The 20,365-nt window shown below is 42.8% G+C and overlaps 1 protein-coding gene across 1 annotated transcript in view; it reads right to left on the bottom strand.

Moving 5' to 3' along the window:
* Window positions 1–306: 306 nt before the first annotated feature.
* The window catches only part of RDH10 (retinol dehydrogenase 10), a 29,545-nt gene continuing 9,486 nt past the window's right edge, over window positions 307–20,365 (bottom strand). The window contains exons 3-6 of the mRNA XM_068983655.1: window positions 5,962–6,060; window positions 4,618–4,763; window positions 2,688–2,819; window positions 307–2,580 (exon numbers count right to left, since the gene is read on the bottom strand). Coding sequence (XP_068839756.1) covers window positions 2,457–2,580; window positions 2,688–2,819; window positions 4,618–4,763; window positions 5,962–6,060 — 501 coding nt within the window. The 3' untranslated portion in view covers window positions 307–2,456. The remainder of the gene's footprint in view (window positions 2,581–2,687; window positions 2,820–4,617; window positions 4,764–5,961; window positions 6,061–20,365) is intronic.

Here is a 20,365-nt window from a genome sequence, read left to right as displayed (position 1 = left end):
AGAAGAGCATCATTAATGTACCTAATAGCTTAAGAACAGGAGATGGGAGTCAAGCAGCGCAACAGGTAGGAATCCTGCAGCCCTGAGCTTGCACTGACTCAGTCCCCTTCCCAACTTCACAGCTAAAGATGGGAAAGAGAATTTGGATGATATTCAAGGAAGAGGCACAGAGGTAATTCAGCTAAGGCTGGGACATGGGAATTGAAGACTTATACCAAAAAGTTAAGTGAATTTTGTTTATTGAATTTAGAGACGGACAGCCGTGTCAGGGCAACAACAAACAGGAACAGAAAAGGGTTTAAATGACAACATATGAGAATAAAATTAAATGTAGGGCAGACTTGCTTTAGTCTTAAGGTTGATAAGTGGGTTTTAGAGTATTGGAACAGATATCTTGTAGGATGGTTGGAGGGTGCTGGGAGTTAACTGACAGGCACACCTGGAGAACCACTGAAAATATGGCTCCACCTCATGTTGTTATATGAGGCTTACTTCAAAGCACAGTTGACTCTTGAATAATGTATGTTTGAACTGTGCCAATCTACTTATACACAAATATTTTTTCAGTAGTAAATTCTATAGTACTACGCAATCCGTGGTTGGTGGAATCAGTAGACGGGGATTGGGGGAACAGAGGAACCATGGATACAGGGGGCTGATTATAAATTATACATGGATTTTTGACTACACGGAGGGCTGATCCTCTAACCCCCATGATGTTTGAGGGTCAACTGTACTTAAAATCCAAAATGGAAAATAAGAGATAGCCAGTGCCTCAGTGGCTTCAAGTTTAGTTATCATTTATAAAAAGAAATTTAAACACGGAATAAAGCTATTGCTTAAGACCAGTGCTGGAACACTAGCGGTGAGGCAGTACTTTCCTATATGTGGATAATGGCAGAACTCATCTGTGGTGCAGCCGGACAACACACAGGCAGTGGGGTTCTTTCTATCTCCCCACCTTTAGTATCAACAAGCCCTTCATAAAGTATCTAATCTGAGAAGATGGTAACATAAGAAATGTGAGTGTAGGGCTCCCTAACCTACCAGTGTCCCTGAACACAAGCCTGTTCAAACGTTTTTCATTAATGAGTGATATGGCAAAGAAAAAAGGACACGGTGTCTGTCCCAACAACACTGCTGATAACTAATGATCACACAGTCATTTGTATGTAAGTTGTCTTTAAATTTAATCACTCCTTTATAAAATCTCCCAATTAATTAGTAAAAGATGGCTTATTTGAATAGCCTAAAACATTGGCCACTATTTAAACAAGACATTCTAAAAAAGAGAGCAATCACATAATAGTTTATAGTAATTTACAAGTGGATGGTATACATTTAGATACAGAGGTAGAAGTTCACTTTTACAATGTTTCACTAATACACATTTACCAAATTCAAGGCACAAAATAGTTTGCTTTACAAAAAAATACTGTAAAAATGTCATTTGCTGTTCTACAATGTGAATAAAACTTTCAAAAGAATCTTTACACCCTTCCGTATGTATTCCATAGTGTAAGATTTATCCCCCCCTGCTAATCATAGTTGGCACAGAAATGGGGACGTTTTTAGGTGCACAAGTTCACACTTTTAGAAACTGTTTCTTTGCAGAGCTGCTATGTATTCTAGATCAAAGTCCAACCGAAGAAATGAAACACAGCAACTTTCTGAGGAAAGGGCACTTTCTGTATGCAGCAAAATTCACAGGTAGAAAATCTATGATTTTTTTTTTTTTTTTTTTTGGATAAATAGGTCTCCAGAGGAATAGATCCTTAAGGAAAGACCTCAGAGATACATTTTAAAATTCGACCAACAATTCGGTCGTTGTGACTTTAACAAAGAGACCTGATCACATGACTTTACTGTAACAATCAGACATCCTCTACTTCCAATTGGTGGAGATTTCAAAATGCCTTTTTAAAAGGGCTGTATATACACACACCATGAAAGAGCCACACGGGCTTTACAGAGCTGAAATTTAGAAAACATGAGAAAATACAGCACTGTCAGTCCTTGAAGTTGCAAGGGTGTCAACTTGCTAGAGATTAATTACAAGAATTAATAACTCTATGGGAATGAAGGAAAACAAACATGTGAAACACACAGTCATTATCATCTTGAGACTTCCTGTTCATTCCAAAAATAATAATAATAATGGTGGCCTGGCGACATCATACAGCGGTTGTCTAAAAGATTGGACTGGTCTTAGGGTTCTGCCTGCAAAGGACCCCGTTGGCAACGACTTAAGCTCACTTTTCCTGATCACGTTTTCCAAGTACTCTAGTCAGTTAATTTACACTTTATTTATTTTTGTAAAAAGCTGATTTGAAAAACAAAAAAAAAAAAACACAGATGTAGAATCCAGAGAGTATCAGTCAAGCTGATGTGGGTCGCACTAAGATATCCTCCTGATCGTCTTCTGGTAGAAATGATAGTTTGTACAAATAAGACCCTCAGATTCCGTTTTTTGCTTCGTTGTTGTTTGTGGCTTGTTTCCTTTGAGCGATAAAGGGGTACATACACTTGTCTGCTCCTAGGAACCGATACATGCACACAACTGCTTCAAAAGGGAGGATGCTGGAAAAGGAAGAGTCACAGGTAGCAAACGTGAGATGTGGTGTGTTCGTTAAGTTACAGGGTGGGTGTGGGAAGGCCCGCCAAGGGGGTAGGCCCCTCACACTCACCTCTTCATGAAGGTCACGATGTACATGAGCCGGGGGGTGCAGATCATGGGCTGGTCGGTGAGGATGGCCTTCATGGCCTGCTTCACGCAGTAATCGGGCTTCAGAGGGGGCAGGAAAGGCTCGATTTCTTTCCTGGGAGTTACACATTCAAGATTAAATTAAGAATTCACACAAAATATCGAAGGCTAGAAATACACATCAAAACACGAAGGGTGATGTTATCTGAGCAACAGGATTTGCAATCTGTCTGTTCACTTCGTTTGGTTTTCACTCTATTTTCCAAATTTTCCTACTGTGAACATATTTTATTTGCATTGTCTGGAAAACAAGTTTGTTTGTTTTAAGAAAAGCAGAATTGGTCTGCTTTTCTATAAAGTGAGAAAGTTGTGTTTTCAAAATGCCTTGGAATGTATTTCAAATTATTATTATTTTTTTCTTTCAACTGAAAAAAGAGAGGGTGTCTGACGTAACAGTAAACCCAAACAGGATGCCAAACTTAGCATTAAGCGTAGTTCAAATGATGGTGTGTAAACACCGACATAAACCTTCCTGAGTGAAAGAAAATTCAGCTGTGTGCCTCCCTGGATGCCTGGAGAGGAAAAGCCCGGGGCTTTTTTTGGGGGGGTGGGGAGAGGAGTGGGGGGGGTGGTGTCTCTGAAATGAAGTGCACATGAGACAGCCTACCTTCAGCCAAATTCATCCAGATACCCGGAGAAGTAACTTAACAGAATTTACCCCCTCACTTTTCATTGCCCACCCCCAAGAGCTTTGGACACCCGCTATGATGCTAAAGAGGAGACAGAGCTCCTCAGACCCTCTGCAACTGGTTCTTAAGTTTATAAGAGGCAAAAGCCAAACCAATGCGCACACACACACACACAGAAAAAGAGGTGGGATCCAGTCCACTCCCAGTCTGGACCTGGACTCAGCCTGAGATTGAAATGACTCAAGCCACCTCCACTCACTTCATAGCCAGCCCAGGTTCAGGATGTGTCAAGATTGGCCCTGAGCCACCGGGAACTGGCTCACTTATCTCGCTTTGTCTTTCAAATTCATCTAAGCCAAGATCTCGCAGTGGGCATGTCTCTGCAAGTGTCCTCTTCATGAGTCATGGCCTTGTTTATTCTGTGTAGCTCGAGTCAGATGTGACTTGACATGGCCATTCCCACGTGCCTCCTTTCAAAGTGTGGGGGTGTTTTATTTCATTTGTAGAAAATCTCAATGTTTCTTCTCATTCTGTCAGAGTAACTCTAGCTACAGACACTCTCTGCAAAAAGGAAGTTCCCAAATGTGGGAAGGGTCTTTTTGGAAGAAAGGCCACCCTCCTCAGTGGCAGTGACTCTGTTCTGTATCCAAACCAAAGTCATATTTATGTGCAAACATGGATGTTAAGGGCTTCCCAGGTGGTGCAGTGGTAAAGAACCCGCCTGCCAATGCAGGAGATGCAAGAGATGCGGGTTCGATCCCTGGGTTGGGAAGATCCCCTGGAGGGCACAGTAACCTGCTCCAGTGTTCTTGCCTGGAGGATCCCATGGACAGAGGAGCCTGGCAGGCTACAGTCCACAGGGTCGCAAAGAGCTGGGCATGACTGAGGGACTGTGCACTAACTACACTGATGTTAAAGAAAGAAAATCACTTCCAAAGTAGCTTCTAAGTAAAATCCTAGGTATTTGCTCCGAACAGAGAGGTCATTTCCTACTGATGCTCCTTGCCTTCTGCAAATTAATACCAGCCCTTGCTTGTCAATCACACACGCATCAACTTGACAAACCTTGACCAATGAAAACAACACATGAGCTAAAATGTCAGCTGTTGAAGTGCCAGGCTGTTTATGGTTGGAGATTTGACTGATTTCACATAGTCTCCCAAGATGGAAAGATGATCTGTTAGAACTGCTAATCGTCAGCATTCAGGCAGGTCCTTTACTGACCTGATTCGGCAGCCCCTGAACATGCCAGTGTCCACCAGGTAAGGGCAGACCAACGTTGTTTTAATTCCATCCTTCTCTGCGGCCTTTAACTCATGGCTTAGGGATTCATGAAAACCCACGACTCCAAATTTACTGGCGCAGTAGTCCTGGGGGCAAAGCAGAGAGGGCAGAGGTACTCAGTATAGTGCACATTCCGGACCAAGCCCCAGGTTGCCCCGTTACTCAGGTTACATGTCTGATACAAAAGGTTACAGGTGACTAAGCAAAAAAAAAGGAGAGCATTCTAAAAGACGGGTATCTGATGTGGTTTGGTGCAGAAATAATATTTTCAAAGCAACAGCAGAAACAGATGAACACTTTTTGCCACATCAACGAAGTATCAGATTACTTTGGGGGAAGTTACCACAAAGGAGTCTATGAAAGCTAACAAGCTGGGGCTAAAAATGGAGAGAGGCTCACTTTGAAGTGTCTGGAAAATTTACAAATGGCCTCTTGTTCAGTAAAGGAGACTGAAAAACCAGTTTGTTTAAATTAATGCTAGGAGAACAAAGGAGACTAGAGCTGGAGTTATGAGCTGTTATGATCCAATCTTCTTTCTAAGGGCCAAGTGAAAATGGAAATGATAATTCCACCTTGTAAACTTCAACTAGAATTCAACCTAAGGACTCACGGTATAGAAAGGAAGTTCTTCTCCATTACCCAACTTTAAATTCAGGAATGGAAATGTACAATGTAGAAGCTGTCTCTTGCACATCCTTTTGCATATTTGCATGGGCTGATGTTTCCTATTTTCTGCTACAGGCAACCGTGGGACAAACAGCATGGAACAACAAACACATGCATGCTTTGTAACTTGAAGTTGGTGAAGAACAGCATCTGATTAAGCCCAGTTCCACAGACTTAACATGCAGACACCTCATACCCACCCTTAACCATCTCATCTGATGAGCTAACACAAGATAGCTCACTTTTGACAAGTTGACCAAAACAGAGTGTCAACCTCTAGCCTCATTTATCTCTTCTCTGGGGCACTGCCAGTGCCCTCCAGTTTCATCTTGACCCTGTGTCTTTCCACTGTCGTCAAGTGAAACCGCTAATGAGAATGGAGCCATACTGAGGCCTGGCCCACCTACTTCTGCTGCTGCTGCTGGTGTGTCAAACTAGTGTAAGTTTATGGCAGAATATATAGAGCTGATGGGTGCTGGGGTGCACTCTACAAACAGCACACAGGTAGCTTCCAGAGGCTTGCAGGAATATGAGGGCAGCATGCACGCTTCTAGAACTGTAGTCTATTTGTGACGAGATGAACTGACTGAAAGAAGGAAATGCTGTATAATGACAAACCTCAACTCCAGCAGTGCTGAACAATCCCAAGGAACTCGCAACTGTCACAATATGACCATGATTAATCTCCAGCATGGTAGGAAGAAAAGCCTTAGTAGTCTGAAAGAAAAGGAAGATGTAAGCTTCAGAACTGACCTATGGATTTCACCTAAAAAACAAAAAAACAATGAAACCAAACCAAAACCCCACCAACTCAAGATCATGAAGCAAAGTTTTATCGGTATAATGCTACATTCCCCAATTTGTTTTAAAACATTTCACATTCATCAAAAACAGAAGGTCCCTGAAGCGTCCTGGTTCACTTAGCACCGTGTCATCGGCATGGCAGGCCTATTACAAGCCGTGACCCACAAGACTGTAATACAAACGCTTTCGGGGACCATGTCCAGAGATGAAAAGAAAGCCATTAGGAGAAGGCTCTTTATCACCTTTCAAGTGAGTTATCTGCTAATCTAAACTACTCCTGGGTCAGAGATCTTTTCATGCTTGTGACAGTTGAGTGCAGCATCTCATGGTCTGGGAGGGACCTCCTGCTGCCCACAAATAGGAGGCTCCTGTAATGTTTGCCTCATGACTACGTCTACTCAGCAACAGACCCATGAAGGCTGAGATATTCCAGCAGCATCTTCAAACATCCAAGCTGTATTGTCAGAGTCTACTCACAGGAGGTAAAGCATTTTAGGTGTAAAGAAAGAGGGTAAAAGTACAGAATAGTTTTAATGAAAACTGTGTCCTAATGCTAACTTTACATGACAACAGCTCATGGCATCTGACTGACCAAGCTCTGCTGTGGGGTTTCCTGGGGAGTCTTTCCCGTGGAGGCAGGTGACCACCCGTAGGGGGACAGAGCATGTGGCAGAAGCTCCAGGGCAGTGGACCCAGAGGTGGCATCCATTTCTCATTTCACTAAACTTCTCTTTCCCTCTAGCTTTCATGCCTTCAAGACGCAAAGCTGTAATTTTTCTTTTTTTAAATTACTTCAAATTGCTTAAGATAATCTATTAACTACTCCACTAGGCTTCCAACAGTTTTATAACCCGCTTCCTAAAAGAAAGCAGCAAAGAGCAATCCATCTACTGCTGAGTTATATCCCACTGCCAACACAGCTTCCCATGATTTATGAAGTTAAGAAAAAAAGCCCAACACTACCCAGTGGACTTAAAGAAGTGCTGCATTCCCTCCTCAGAAGATTCCCCGGTTAAGACATTACTGAATTTTTGCACGCGTATTTGATTTGCTCTGATAACTTTTGTGTGGACAAGATCAAACAGTCAGTCCATTAATTTTGAAGTTTTTTCCATGTACCAATCCGTGATGCATTCAGTTGTCAGATGAAATTTTGTGAAGCAGCCCAAGGTCTTCCCCAGTCTGACTCCTGATCATCATATAACCCCTCAGTCCCCACTTACATCCATTGTGGCTCTGCACTGTTGTTCCCTGAAAGTCGCTCAGTCATGTCCAACTCTTTGCAACCCCATGGACTATACAGTCCATGGAATTCTCCAGGCCACAATACCGGAGTGGGTAGCCTTTTCCTTCTCCAGGGGATCTTCCCAACCCAGGAATCGAAGTGGGGTCTCCTGCATTGCAGGCAGATTCTTTATCAACTGAGCTACTAGGGAAGCCTGGGTCATGCTTATTCTCATCTGTACAGTTTTACACATGAACTCAACTCTTCTCTGACAATCTGCCCCCAAAGTCTTCTTATATAACTCAAAGTGTAATATCAATCACATATTTACATAGCCTCTCACACTTTTCAAAGTGCTTTATGTTAATTATGTCACCGGAGCCCCTTAAAAATTCTCTAACACATGTAGTTAAGAGTGTTAATGTTATTCCATTCACCTTGACTTTGTCCATATAACCAGTATCATTCATTGTGACATATATGTTCTATGGTAATTTGGGTTTTTTTTTTGATTGTTTCAGTTTACAGCACCTGCAAACTCTAGGCTTTATAACTTGTATATGAGCACTGTATCACAGAATTACAATAAAGTAACATCACAGGGAAACTTATCTACATCAATCTAAACTAAAAACATATCCTTCAGTACTCATGCCTATGAGTCTTCTTCTAAATATCTGATTATAATCAATTGTTTCTAGATTAGCTCAAAAGTATAAAATTTAGTCTTGACATTATCTAGAGATCACTTCTGAGTATTAAAAGTTTCCCTCGTCTTGGAAGAGAAGGATAGATTTAGCATGAAGGTCCAATTTTTAAGTTAAGAAAATAGAAGGACTTGAGAGTAAATCCTAAGCGATTTCATACGGTACAGAATACTAGCAGGAATTTGCTACGTGGTTATGACAATTCCAAGTTGCTGACCGTGGTCATGACAATTCCAAGTTGCTGACCGTGGTCATCCCTAGCCTGCATCCATGCTAACTCTACCAGGTGGCCAGCCCTCCCCAGAAACCCAGATGCCTAGTGGGCTGGCTCTAGTGACTCCTCCATGTTTGTGCTCCATGTTGGTGGCTGCAGGTGTTAAAGGACTAATCCATATCCCAGCACATATGAAGGCAGGTAACTGTTTTAAGTTCCTCATGGTTTTTAATTTCTTGCAAGGTTCTAAAATGGATTCATGTCCCCTCTAGCCCTGCTGGAATTAACTTTTTCCTTCAACCGGTATTTCTTGAACACCTACTACATGCAGGACCTGATTACAATCTGGCCAAGCAATGATGGGGAACATGTGAGCAGGTCTCATTCCTGTCTCTAAGCAGACTTTTATACTCAGGTAGTACCAGTGGTAAAGAAGCCGCCTGCCAGTGCAAGAGACAGAGGAGATGTGGGTTCAATCCCTGGGTTGGAAAGATCCCCTGGAGAAGGGCATGGCAAGTCACTCCACTATTCTTGCCTGGAGAATCCCATGGACAGAGGAGCCTGACGGGTTTCAGTCAATGGGGCTGCAAATAGTCGGACATGACTGAAGCAACTTGGCATACTCACCAGCACCAAACTGTGTTATGTCAGTACAACAAATAGAAAACAGTCCTGGTTTATCCTTCACAAAGACAGTGTGCTGCAGCTGCATATTCTAAAAAGTCTGATTTGAACCTGCTTCCCCTCCCACCCCACAAACTAGTTTGGAGGGACATTTAAGCTCCTCAGTTTGTGCTTAAAGGAAATAAAGAACAACAGAAACAAAAGGATCCAAATATAGCTATGTGACTAAAGTCTTTTCCAACTGTGTGTTGTAAACATATTTTTTAGGGAAACGGGCTTCATTTTAAGTAGCTAGTAAAGTGTGACACAGGTTTGTTTGTTTTAGTATGAAGCTTTCTTTAGAGGGAGGGGTTGATTTTTTTTTAAAGGGGTGTGACAAGTCAAAGATTCTTGTAAAATATGTGACTTCTTTTCCCCATCCAGGGACAAATTTGGCCTTCTGTAGAAACAAAACCCAGTGTGTCATTATGCTTCCTACCTTCCAAGGCAAAGGCCTATGTTCATCTAGAAAGGCTCACTACTTACAGGTCTAACACTAGTTACTACAATTCCTAGCAAACCAGGGACAACACACCAGGCGCTGAGGAAACTGGGAGGGGAAGTGAGCCATTCAAGGGCCGGGTGGCCTTGGGACCCCGACTGATTGCTTTCCAAAGCTGGCGGCCACCACTCAGCTCCTTCTGGGTGCCGGGAGGAGGCAAGCCTGGGGGAAAAGCTTTCATACCAGGGCTGCTCAGGTTTCTTTTTAAACCTAAGTTTGCACGGCTCAGGCTGGAGCCTGATCCACGTGACTGAGCACTGAGGCTGTTAATCATTTCCTTTGCTGCCTGAATGGAGGCGAGCAATTACTGCCCAGGCGTTCTTTCCACAACCAAACCCCTGCCTTGTGTCTGGGGCGCATTACCACATACGCTTTGATCAACACGAAGCCTGGGCCTTATGTTAGGAATAAAAAAAAAGGCTGTAAATGGGTGGCGAGAAAGCATCGTGTTCTCGGGAACTTTCCAGAGTAACCCGACAAGTTTTCCTTTCTAATTACTCTTGCCCTCGACAGTCTGGTGGGTGACATCTGAGATAGCACATCATATTCTGTCCCTGACACGGTTTGACAGCACAAAGAAACCTGGCACTTTGTAATGAATTACTAATGTGCACAAATATCGTAGCACACGTGAGAGGGGGACCAGCAAGAGGTGAAGTGCTAGTTGCCATGACACCAGTCAGTTCAAGCTCAGGTTCGTGATCTTCAACTTTGTCTCAGACTCGTTAGAAGAACATAAAGAGCAAATCTGCTCACACCCAAAAGGTTTGAGTGTAAATTCACACACGGGCTGCCGACAGTGAATCTGAGAGGGGCAACTCAGAGAGCCTCCTGAACACCGCTGAAGGACGAATTATCAGGAGTTTATGACTAGTTTATTATGACTAGTTTACCAGCTAGTCAAGTGATCTCTAAAGGAAGTACATTTCATCAGTCACCAGAGTTAGCAGGTCTCAATGGTAGCTGGCAAGGTTAGCTTGAGGCTTAGCCTAAGTCTGACTGTGCTGATGGGGACTTTAGGTCCTATTTGGTGGTGGTGGTATAATCGCTGAGTCTCTTTGCAATCCTATGGACTGTAGCTGGCCAGGCTCTTCTGTCCAAGGGATTTCCCAGGCAAGAACACTGGAGTGGGTTGCTGTTTCTCTTCCCCATTCAGGGACTGAACCTGGGTCTCCTGCACTGCAGACAGATTCTTTACCAACTGAGCCACCAGGGAAGCCTGCACTCCAATATCTGTCCTCTTATTCAAATGTCTGAGACACAGGGGAGGACATCTAGTTTGTCATCAGGAAAACGTGGTTGACTCTTGATCGGGGCAGGGGTGGGGGGCTGAGTCAGTGACCAGTATATACCAATTTGTATGTTCAGTGAGACAATTTAGAGTTGGAAGGGACCCTGTGGGATTAGTTTATCTGCAAAAGAGAAAACTTTTAGTAATGGACTCTGGCTAAAAAGTGTGATAAGAGACTTTTGATTACCTTTGTTGAATTTTATCACAAGACTCCAAAATCATAACCTGCAACTGGCTGACAGGGTTGCTATGTGACTAAAAAGAAAAGAAAGAGGAAGGATATTCAAATGGACACTGACATTGCTATGAAAACATGCTTCGCAAGTTTAATATCTCCATAGCTCCTCAGGGTTCCTCTTCAAAGCATTGGGACCTTTGAAAGATAACTGTAAAGGTCATATTTATAATATAAACAAGAACTTCTTAAACAGAAGTGTGACTGGACATAGACATGACATGTCATATCTTGAGAAATCTTTTGAGTGTTAGGTTTACGCCAAATTAACTCCCAACAGTTCCAACCCTCCAGACCATTCTTGGTGCTCTTAATGACAGACTGCAATGCAGAGCCTGCAGCTGCACTGTCAGGACAAATTAACCTAAAGTTAAACAAAAGAGAATGTGAAGAAATGCGGTATCCGGCAAAGTCTGACTTGAGAAATTTCGAGATTGATGACATTTTAAAGGTATAGGTAAAACACTCAGAATATGTTTTCCATATTTGCAAGTTTTTCAAGGTTAATGGACACTAAGGAAGGAGCAAAGCTAATTTCTCACAGTAGGAAAAGGCTACATCCTCTATTTTTGTGCATTTACCTGACTGTCATGCGGTTAATTCAAGAAAAGTCATCTTAAAAATCATTTTGAAGTATTTCTTTCTCACCCAAATGTCCAAAAATAACACAGAAAACTTTCACTTCTAAGTGAAGTCGCTCAGTCGTGTCCGACTCTTTTAGACTTTATGGACTGTGGCTCTCCAGGATCCTCCGTCCACAGGATTTTCCAGGCAAGAGTACTGGAGTGGGTTGCCATTTCCTTCTCCAGAGGATTTTCCCAACCCAGGGACTAAACCCAGGTCTCCTGCATTATAGGCAGACGCTTTACCGTCTGAGCTACCAGGGAAGTTCAGGTCCCCTTCATTCCTGAAGGGGACCAAAAATCATATTATGATGGGAAAAGGCTTAATGCCATCAGCACATGTATTGGACAGTTTTCTGATGTATGTTTAAGGGTTTTCAGAATTTCCAAATAAGAGCAATATGTATGATTTGGAAAAAATGCAATAGAGATTCTATTAAACAAAGAACATTTAACTGACAGGCTTGTGGTATCCCTCCAAACAGCTCAATGACCCTCCTTGGTGTTTTGCTATTTCTGCCTGTGTCGCTATGAGAGTTACTTGTCTTTATCAGAATCACAAAGGGACGTACTGTTTATTTACAAGGCTAAAATGACATCTGGTGGCACATTCCTCCGAAAACTCAGTCACTGCTCCTGGAAAGCTATGACTCGACACTACAAACTATTGAGGGTGCTGAAAATGTAGGGAACTGGGTTTAAAAAGATAGGATAAATCATTAGTGTGTTCAAAGATTAAAAAAAGGTGACATGCTCCCAAGCTAATTTGGGAAAGGAACACATGCCTAAATAAATAATCTTAATCCTTTCGATTTACAGGTATCTGTTTAATCCATGTACTGACCACCAATGTTGTAAACTTCATTTTGGCCACAGAAACTGTAACTTGAGAATTTTCATTACAAAATTATCTTCAAATAGGAAGTCAAACTCAAATCTGTATTTGCTAGCAACACACTGGCTTTCAATACTTCATTTGCAGTTCACAAGGTGCTTGCTCATGTTCAATTGTGTCTGAATCTCTGAGACTCCACGGACTGCAGCCCATCAGGCTCCTCTGTCCTTGAAATTTTCCAGGCAAGACTACTGGAGTGGGTTGCCATTTCCTTCTCCAGGGAGTCTTTCTGACCCAGGGATCGAACGGGTGTCTCTAGTGTCTCTTGCACTGGCAGGTGGGTTCTGTACCACTGCGCCACCCAGGAATCCAACACAAATTCAGAAATTCATGTAATGCAACAACAGCCCTTTTCTCCCTTTCCTCTCCGGGTATGTTTGTAGTGACAAGAAAGATGTCCTGACAAATTGTGCAACAGAGTCTCAAACATACTGAAGGCTGGAATGAGTCTCAGACTTAAGATGTTCATCAAAGTCTCTATGTGCTTGATATAAAATACTCTCTCTTTAGCTGTAGAGAATATGTCATGATCATCAAATTCCTATCAATGTTACAGCTACTGTCCTTTTTCTAATTATTCTGAGCCCACAGGGATTGGTTTAACATTTAGAGGCATCAGCAGTTAATACTTAACACACATGCACGAGTCTACTCCTGCAGTTGCCCTGCAACCGAGAAGCTAATAAAAGAGCTGGGCTTTTCAAAGGAACACCTAGATGATGACACCATTAGTTATTCAGCAAAAATAAATGCTTCATTAACTTGCCTTCCCACTGTTAAAACATACGATGGATCTAGCTTGAGGCAGGGATTCAGATATCAACATCCCTGACACTTCAGAGTTCACTGTGCAGAAATGCCAGAGAGGAAAGGACTTAAAAACTCAATGTGTCTGGAAAGTACACTGGTCTTTACTGTCCAGAGATCACATAGTTCTGACTGTCAATCACTTAACCTTCCTTGTTAATTGACCTCTCTTGGCTTAACTCATTTGGGAGACAAAAAGGAGAGAGGCAAGATTTCTTAGCTCAAAAGTGTGACGACGGCTTATATCCAATCATTCGTTCTTCGATTCCCACTGCGTGTTCAATACACAAGTCTTAACACTGAGGTATTGCTTGCCTAAGACTCTCATAAATGACTCAGTAAGGTATCAACTCCATTAGCACAGTTGCCAATCTGGTGAGCAATAAAAATATCTGTTCGTTAAACATTTATATGCTGTCATGACTGTGCCTTTTACATTAAGATAATTTGAATCCACGCCTCTTACCTAGTAAAACAAAAATTACAATCATTTTTCTGTCTTTTACTTGAGTCCACAAAAGCCCAGTGTGTTAAAAGAAATGATGAAAAAAAAAAAAGAGCGAGACAATGAATGCTGCCCACTGGTTCCGAAATGCTACATTCCCTGACCCTCCCCCAGCTGAATCCTAGATGATCAAAGGAGTGTGCCATGAGCTCCAGCTCGGGCCCTTTCCCCGATTTAATAACTCTTTATAGAACAGTGAAAATCGCCTGAAAAATTGCAAATAGTCTGCTAACAACAGGTTGTCATTAATCCCTTTGGTTTGCTTTCAAATCACCAAAAGTGTAATAAAGACAGATCTTCCCAAGGGCAGGGGCTTTGGTTCTGCTCCAGAGACTGGTAACCACTTTCAGGAGGCACATCCACAGGCACAAGGGCTCAGCCACTGCCTAGGTGGTAGGTCGCCCCCCACCCCACCCCACCCCCGCCCCCAAACCACAGCCCAGCAAGGCCCCCATGATCACCTTCTGTCATCTCTTGTACTTCATATGTGCCAAATTCTTGTCTACCTTCTAGGGTGCTTCTCGTAGGAGTCTTTATAGAAAATCAAATCTTTACCTAAACTCAAGGTACATCTCATTAAGAGCTTACTCCTAAAAACTTTCTTTATTCTTAGGCATGCACTGTAACAATTTAGAACTCACTCACTGTGTATGAAGGTCTATGAGGCACCTGTATTGTGCTAGGCATTGTTTAAAAACATCTTTGCAATCGCATGGACTGTAACCTGCCAGACTCCTCTGCCCATGGGATTTACTAGGCAAGAATCCTGGAGTGGGTTGCCATCTCCTCCTCTAGGGGATCTTGCTAACCCAGGGATCAAGCCCACCTGTCTTCTGCACTGGCAGGCAGATTCTTTACCACTGAGCCACCTGGGAAGCCCTTCTGAAAGAAACTTAAGGATTGTAAAAGCCACGTTTTCTAGAAATCGGTTCTCAAACTACGCTATACATTGGAATCATCTGGGGAAGTTTCTTCTGGTGCCGGGGCACACCCTGGAGCAGTTATACCCCGGAGGGAGTCCAGTACCAGAGCCACCGTTCCCCAGGTGACTCTGTTGTGCAGCTGCATTTGAGACCCTGAGAAGAGAGTCATCTTGCCCTCAGCACCACTGACATTTTGTGCTGGATAATTTTATACTGTGGGAGGGCTGTCTTGTGCATTGTAGGATGTTAAGCAGTATCTCCGGCCTCTACCCACCAGATGCCAGAAATAACCCCACAAGTTCTGACCCAGGAAAATATCTTTAGATGTGGCCAAATGCCCCTGGGGAGGAAGAGTCCCCATGAGAACCACTCTTTAGAAGGAATATGCACATTAGTAAATTAGGTTCCATGTGGTCCAGTGATGATTTTTTTCTGAGCTCTAATTCTCATATTGTCATCACATTTTCTAGCTTTGGAAGACTTGAAAAAAAAATCACAACTTAAATTCACAGCTTACATTCAATCACTTGTTGACTGGGTTAGGCTCAAAAGCCCATTCTTTTTAGTTTACATGTCAAAACCTTCAAACCACCTCTCTAGCACTCACTTCAGAAATACCGATGAAGGTAAATAATGCTGACGATTTGCAGGGACCAGGAGTGGAGGAGGGGGATGCACAAGAGGCAAGGCCTCTGCCCTCCTGCAACTTGTTTTCAGACAGTCGTTTTGGTCCTAGGCAGGAAGAACATAGCTCTTTAGTGCACTGTGTGAACTCCATCCTGGGCACAGCAACCAAGGGGAGGAGTGGGCAAGAGAGCATCTTTTAACAATGGCCTGGAACCACAAAAGCAAAACAATCAAAATCCTAGACAAGGATGGACCCCAGAGTCCATGGTCTGGCATTTTTCTAGCCTACAAAAGTCCTAAGTCCTAGCTCTGGGGAAAAAACATGCAAAGACTACTGAGAAAGTGGGAATGGAAATACATGCTCGAGAGCAGTTCCTCCACTAACTGTCATGTGCACAAGAACCACTTGGCATCTAAATCAAGTGCAGACCCTGAACCAGGAGGTGTGGGAGAGGCCTAAGTTTCCTAATGTGCAGCCTGGCAGGTAACACTACGGCTCTGGACCACAGGCTGAGCAGAAGGTTACAGTGTGAGCCAGCTAATGTCTACTCCAAACGTCAAGTGGCTTCAAATCGATTTCTCCTAGAAATTCAACAACAAAGGCAGACTAATTTCTCTGCCATCTCTCCTACCTGTGTTCTCTGAACCAGGGTATCTGGGCTTGAGAGGTCCCGTTCTCCACTCCACACATCTTTTCTGCAATAATGTTTTGTCAGACAAACACCAGTTCAAATTGACGTCAAGAGCCCTGGGAGATTTGTATGGCCAACGATGGGAGTTTATAGGCTGACTGTTTATGTATTTGCCTTGGTTCCATTTTAGCACCAGCAAGCCCCTCTGCTGTAGTTTGAATGCTTGTGTGCCCCTCCAAAATTCATGCTGAAACCTAATGCCCAATGTGATGTTACTGGGTCATGAAGGTAGGGCCCTCATGAACAGGGTATGTGCCCTTGTAAAAGAGACCCTTCCCCCTTCCACCATGTGAAGATACAGCAAAGATAGCTGTCTAGAAACTAGGGAATGGGTCCTTACCAGACAACCCATCTCCCAGAGCCTTGACTTTGACCTCGTCCAGCCTCCAGAACTGTAAGCAAAAAAGTCCTGTTGTTTATATGCCCCTCAGTCCATGGTTCTCTGCTCAAGCTGCCCAAATGGACTAAGACACCCCCAAGCTCTCAAAAAGAGATCCAGAAGATTTCAAAATCCTTTCCCTTTATCTACAGAGCTTTGATGGCTTAGTTTTCAAGGCAAGGAATTTAGACCTTTTTAGCCTCAATATTCACCTTTAAAAATTTTCCACATTTATCTTTTGAGGTTTTCATGCTTCAATTAGCCTATGAGAAAACCCTAATAGGAAAAGAACTATTCCTTTAAAAGTCAGATGCTTAGTCCACAAGTTGGGACACTATCAGCTGGCCAAAGCTGCACAATTTTGAGAATCCATGATTACGTTTTCTAAGCAAAGCTTGTGAAGTTATCTGGAATTCTGATCTCATAAGATTATTATATAACAGAATAAAGGTTTTACATTTTCCAGGAGATAAGCCTAGAACAAACCAACAGAAACCAAAACTCAAATCACACTGTTATTGACATTTCACTACCAAGTATTTACAGAACTTTGTTCAGCCGGTCCATCTAGAAGAGCCCTTTTTATTCATTACTTTCTGTGTCTGTCAGTGCTGACCTGCAAATTAGGAAGAGAAGGAAGCTGGGTGGCTAAGGATACTCCACACTCTCCTCAATGAAGTAACCACCTCAGCTACAGACCACAGAAATTTATAGAAAAACACATGACTTGGGCTTTGGTAATAAAACTGTAGTGTGGTACTGGTTCTTTATAATTTTACATGCTTATCTAATTTATGGAGCAGACTTTTGGGAATATTAAGTTAGGGTTAATTAGTCATTGCTAAACTAACCATGCTAATTAAAAAAAAAAAGAACATTTGAAGGTGTATTCATACAGTATACCACAGGGCACAAACATAAGCGACTCATAGGAGAATTCACCTTAGAACATGTGGCCTGGAGAAGTATCTGCAGAGCTTCTACACTAAGGTTCTGGGCTTCCCTAGTGGCTTAGATAGATGGTGAAGAATCTGCTTGCAATGTGGGAAGACCTTGGTTCGACCCCTGGGTCAGGAAGGATCCCCTGGAGAAGGGAATGGATATACTCCAGTATTCTTGCCTGGAGAATTCCATGGACAGAGAAGTCTGATGCGCTACAGTCTGTGGAGTCGCAAAGAGCCCGACATGACTGAGTGCTCACACACAAACTAAGGTCCTAGGCTGAGGGTCTAGCTCCTAGATTCTTCCCTCCCCAGTGGAGCCCTTAGGCAAGTCCCATAGCCTCTTTCGGTTTATCTCCTCATCCATAAAAATGGGGATAATGGCTCCACTTAATTGAGAGTTGCTGTGAGGAGCAAATGAGAGAAGAGCATTCATGAAAGGGCTTTGTAAAATTTAAGCGCTATATAAAAGTACAGTAAATGAACCCAAGGTTAATCAAGCATATATTTATGGGTTACTTGGGTTAGAAGTGCTATCTATTTTTGGTTATGCTGTTTCTTCAAGTTCCTGCCAGTTCCAGGTTCTTACCATGTATGGTTCCCAGGCCCCCTGCCCTCCGGGCAGTGTCAGACCACACTTCCGGCAAAAACCCAGGACTGGACCACCAGAAACGGTCTCACACACCCGAGGCTGACAGCTGCCCGCCCTCTTCCTCCAGAATCCTGGGAGATGCTCAGAAACAACAGACACTTTCCAGTAACACTTCTCTTCCTCCAGAATCCTGGGAGATGCTCAGGAACCACACACACTTTCCAGTAACACCTCTTCTCTTCCTCCAGAATCCTGAGAGATGCTCAGAAACAACAGACACTTTCCAGTAACACCTCTTCTCTAATCCTTTTCTTCAGTTCTGTTCTGGGGGTCAGAGAACCACCGTTTCAAAACACAAATGACACTGTTTGATGAAGGAGAGTCCAGCAAATATAAAAATACTAAAAGTCAGTCCTGAACTATTTAACAATGATTTATCAGACCTGAGGTTTCTCTTTCCAGAGAGATTACAGAACTATCCTCACTTAAAAGATCCTTGAGAAATCAGTAGGGGGCAGTATGTTAATTACAATTTGCAGGTGGGAAAAAATTCAGGCTTTGAATTTGAAGTTTTCACTTGTCCTCAAGCTACCCATGTGCTTACATAAGTTACACCACAAATATTTTCCCAGTTACACTGATTTGGGAAGTGTTATTTTGAGCCTCATTGTTTAGAGTAACACTGAGAAGCTGAACTGTGTTAATATTCAGCAATTCCAGTACTAAGCCATTTGAAGGCAAGGCAGGAAATTCACATTTTTATGCAAGCGGCAAATGAGAGAGAAACACTTTGGTTTCCACAAGCCCCCCCAACAATGCCAGTGTTTCCAATTTTAACACCGCTGCCACCTTTCACACATCTTTGTGGGATCTTTGGAAGTTTCACCGACCAAGTTATGTTGTGTTTCCAAATGTGAATTCACTGTAAGTGGCTTGTCAGTTGGGCTCGTTTGACAGCACTCAAGTTTGCGGCAGTAATTGCCCTTCCTTGTTCAATATTCTAGCAGCATTTGCTGCTGTGTTGGAAGTCTTATCATTATTATGAGAGGATATTCTTTTTTTTTTTTCCTCCCTGTGGTTCACTTAATTTTAGCTTCAGAGCATTTAGGAAAATGGTCCCTGACAGGTGTGAACTTGAGTTTTGAGGGACTTGACAAATAAAGTGAAAAGGAAAAAGAAACAGCTCGGGAGCAGGCCATGCTGGATAAGAGCAAGTAAAAGACATTGGCATCCTTTTGTCAGAAGGCATGCCTGCGGTGCCGTGATGGCGTAAGCCTGTGTAAACCCAGAGGTCCAGGCGATGGGAACTGACTGGCCAGGTGTGGCAGGGTGAACGAGATTAGGTCCTAAGGCCATGCTCTGACAACAATTACTCTAAACAGTGGTGTCTGATCAGGGTTAGACCACAATCTGGGAGATTCTCTAAGACAGCCCTATCATGGGGCCCAGCTGTATGCTTTACCTGTCTACTGTATATTTTCAAAGAAAGAATTAAAAGATTCCATCCTCTGAGTAACTTTCCGGTTATGCTTACAAGGGGTTTCTGCCTAGGTCAGTTGATAGAACTTTAAGAAGGGGTTTGTTCTTTGAATAGCCAACTACAACAGTAACTTCTAAGATAAGAAATCACTAATTAAACCAAGAGAGATTAACACATTTTAATCCGATCCCTGGAGTTACAGGCTCAAAACACTGGATTTAACCCCTTCAGCTGAGGCAGGGAACAAGTCCCTATTTCTTAAGGACTCTCAAGAGTTTGTCATACTCCAGAGATGAACGACAAAAGCCCTTTATCTTAGAACAACTAGTGGCTCTGTGTGGGGAAGGAAGACATAAATTCACCCTGCCAGGACACCCCCTAGTGGAATTTCAGCATAGTACAATTTGGGGGTCCAAAACCATCCCGGGTGTTTTGGACTTAACACAGCCTCTGGAGCACTTTTCCAAGTTCAGAGGCTGTAGCTGCACCATCCACGGTCAGGAGCCTTCTTCCTCACTGAGCACTCCCACACAAGCGCACAAACCACACACATCATCTCTCCATCCAGTCACACAGGCAGATAGCCGGATTAGGCAGAGACAAGTTGCCTACTTATCATCATTTCAGTTTCTGAAAGAACTAGAACAAGAATTTTAGATGAATCTGCTATTAATATTCCTTAACTCAAGGGAAAAAAAAACATTTAAAGAAGCGTTTCCTACTTAAAAAAAATTATTCCCCCTCCCTATTGAGGGTATTAAACTGCTTGGAAGGAGTTTTCTGATTGTCACATCTTACGTATGTTCAAATTACTCAAGTCAATTCACTAGAATTTGCCAAAGATCCTGAAAATCTGAAAAATGGTTAAGGTAAAGATAAACATTGCTTTCAAACTGTGGTGCTGGAGAAGACTCTTG

The sequence above is a fragment of the Capricornis sumatraensis genome, chromosome 11, assembly GCF_032405125.1.
Source record: "Capricornis sumatraensis isolate serow.1 chromosome 11, serow.2, whole genome shotgun sequence".
In the NCBI taxonomy this organism is placed as follows: Eukaryota; Metazoa; Chordata; class Mammalia; order Artiodactyla; family Bovidae; genus Capricornis; species Capricornis sumatraensis.
This window is presented reverse-complemented; position numbering and strand designations above follow the sequence as displayed.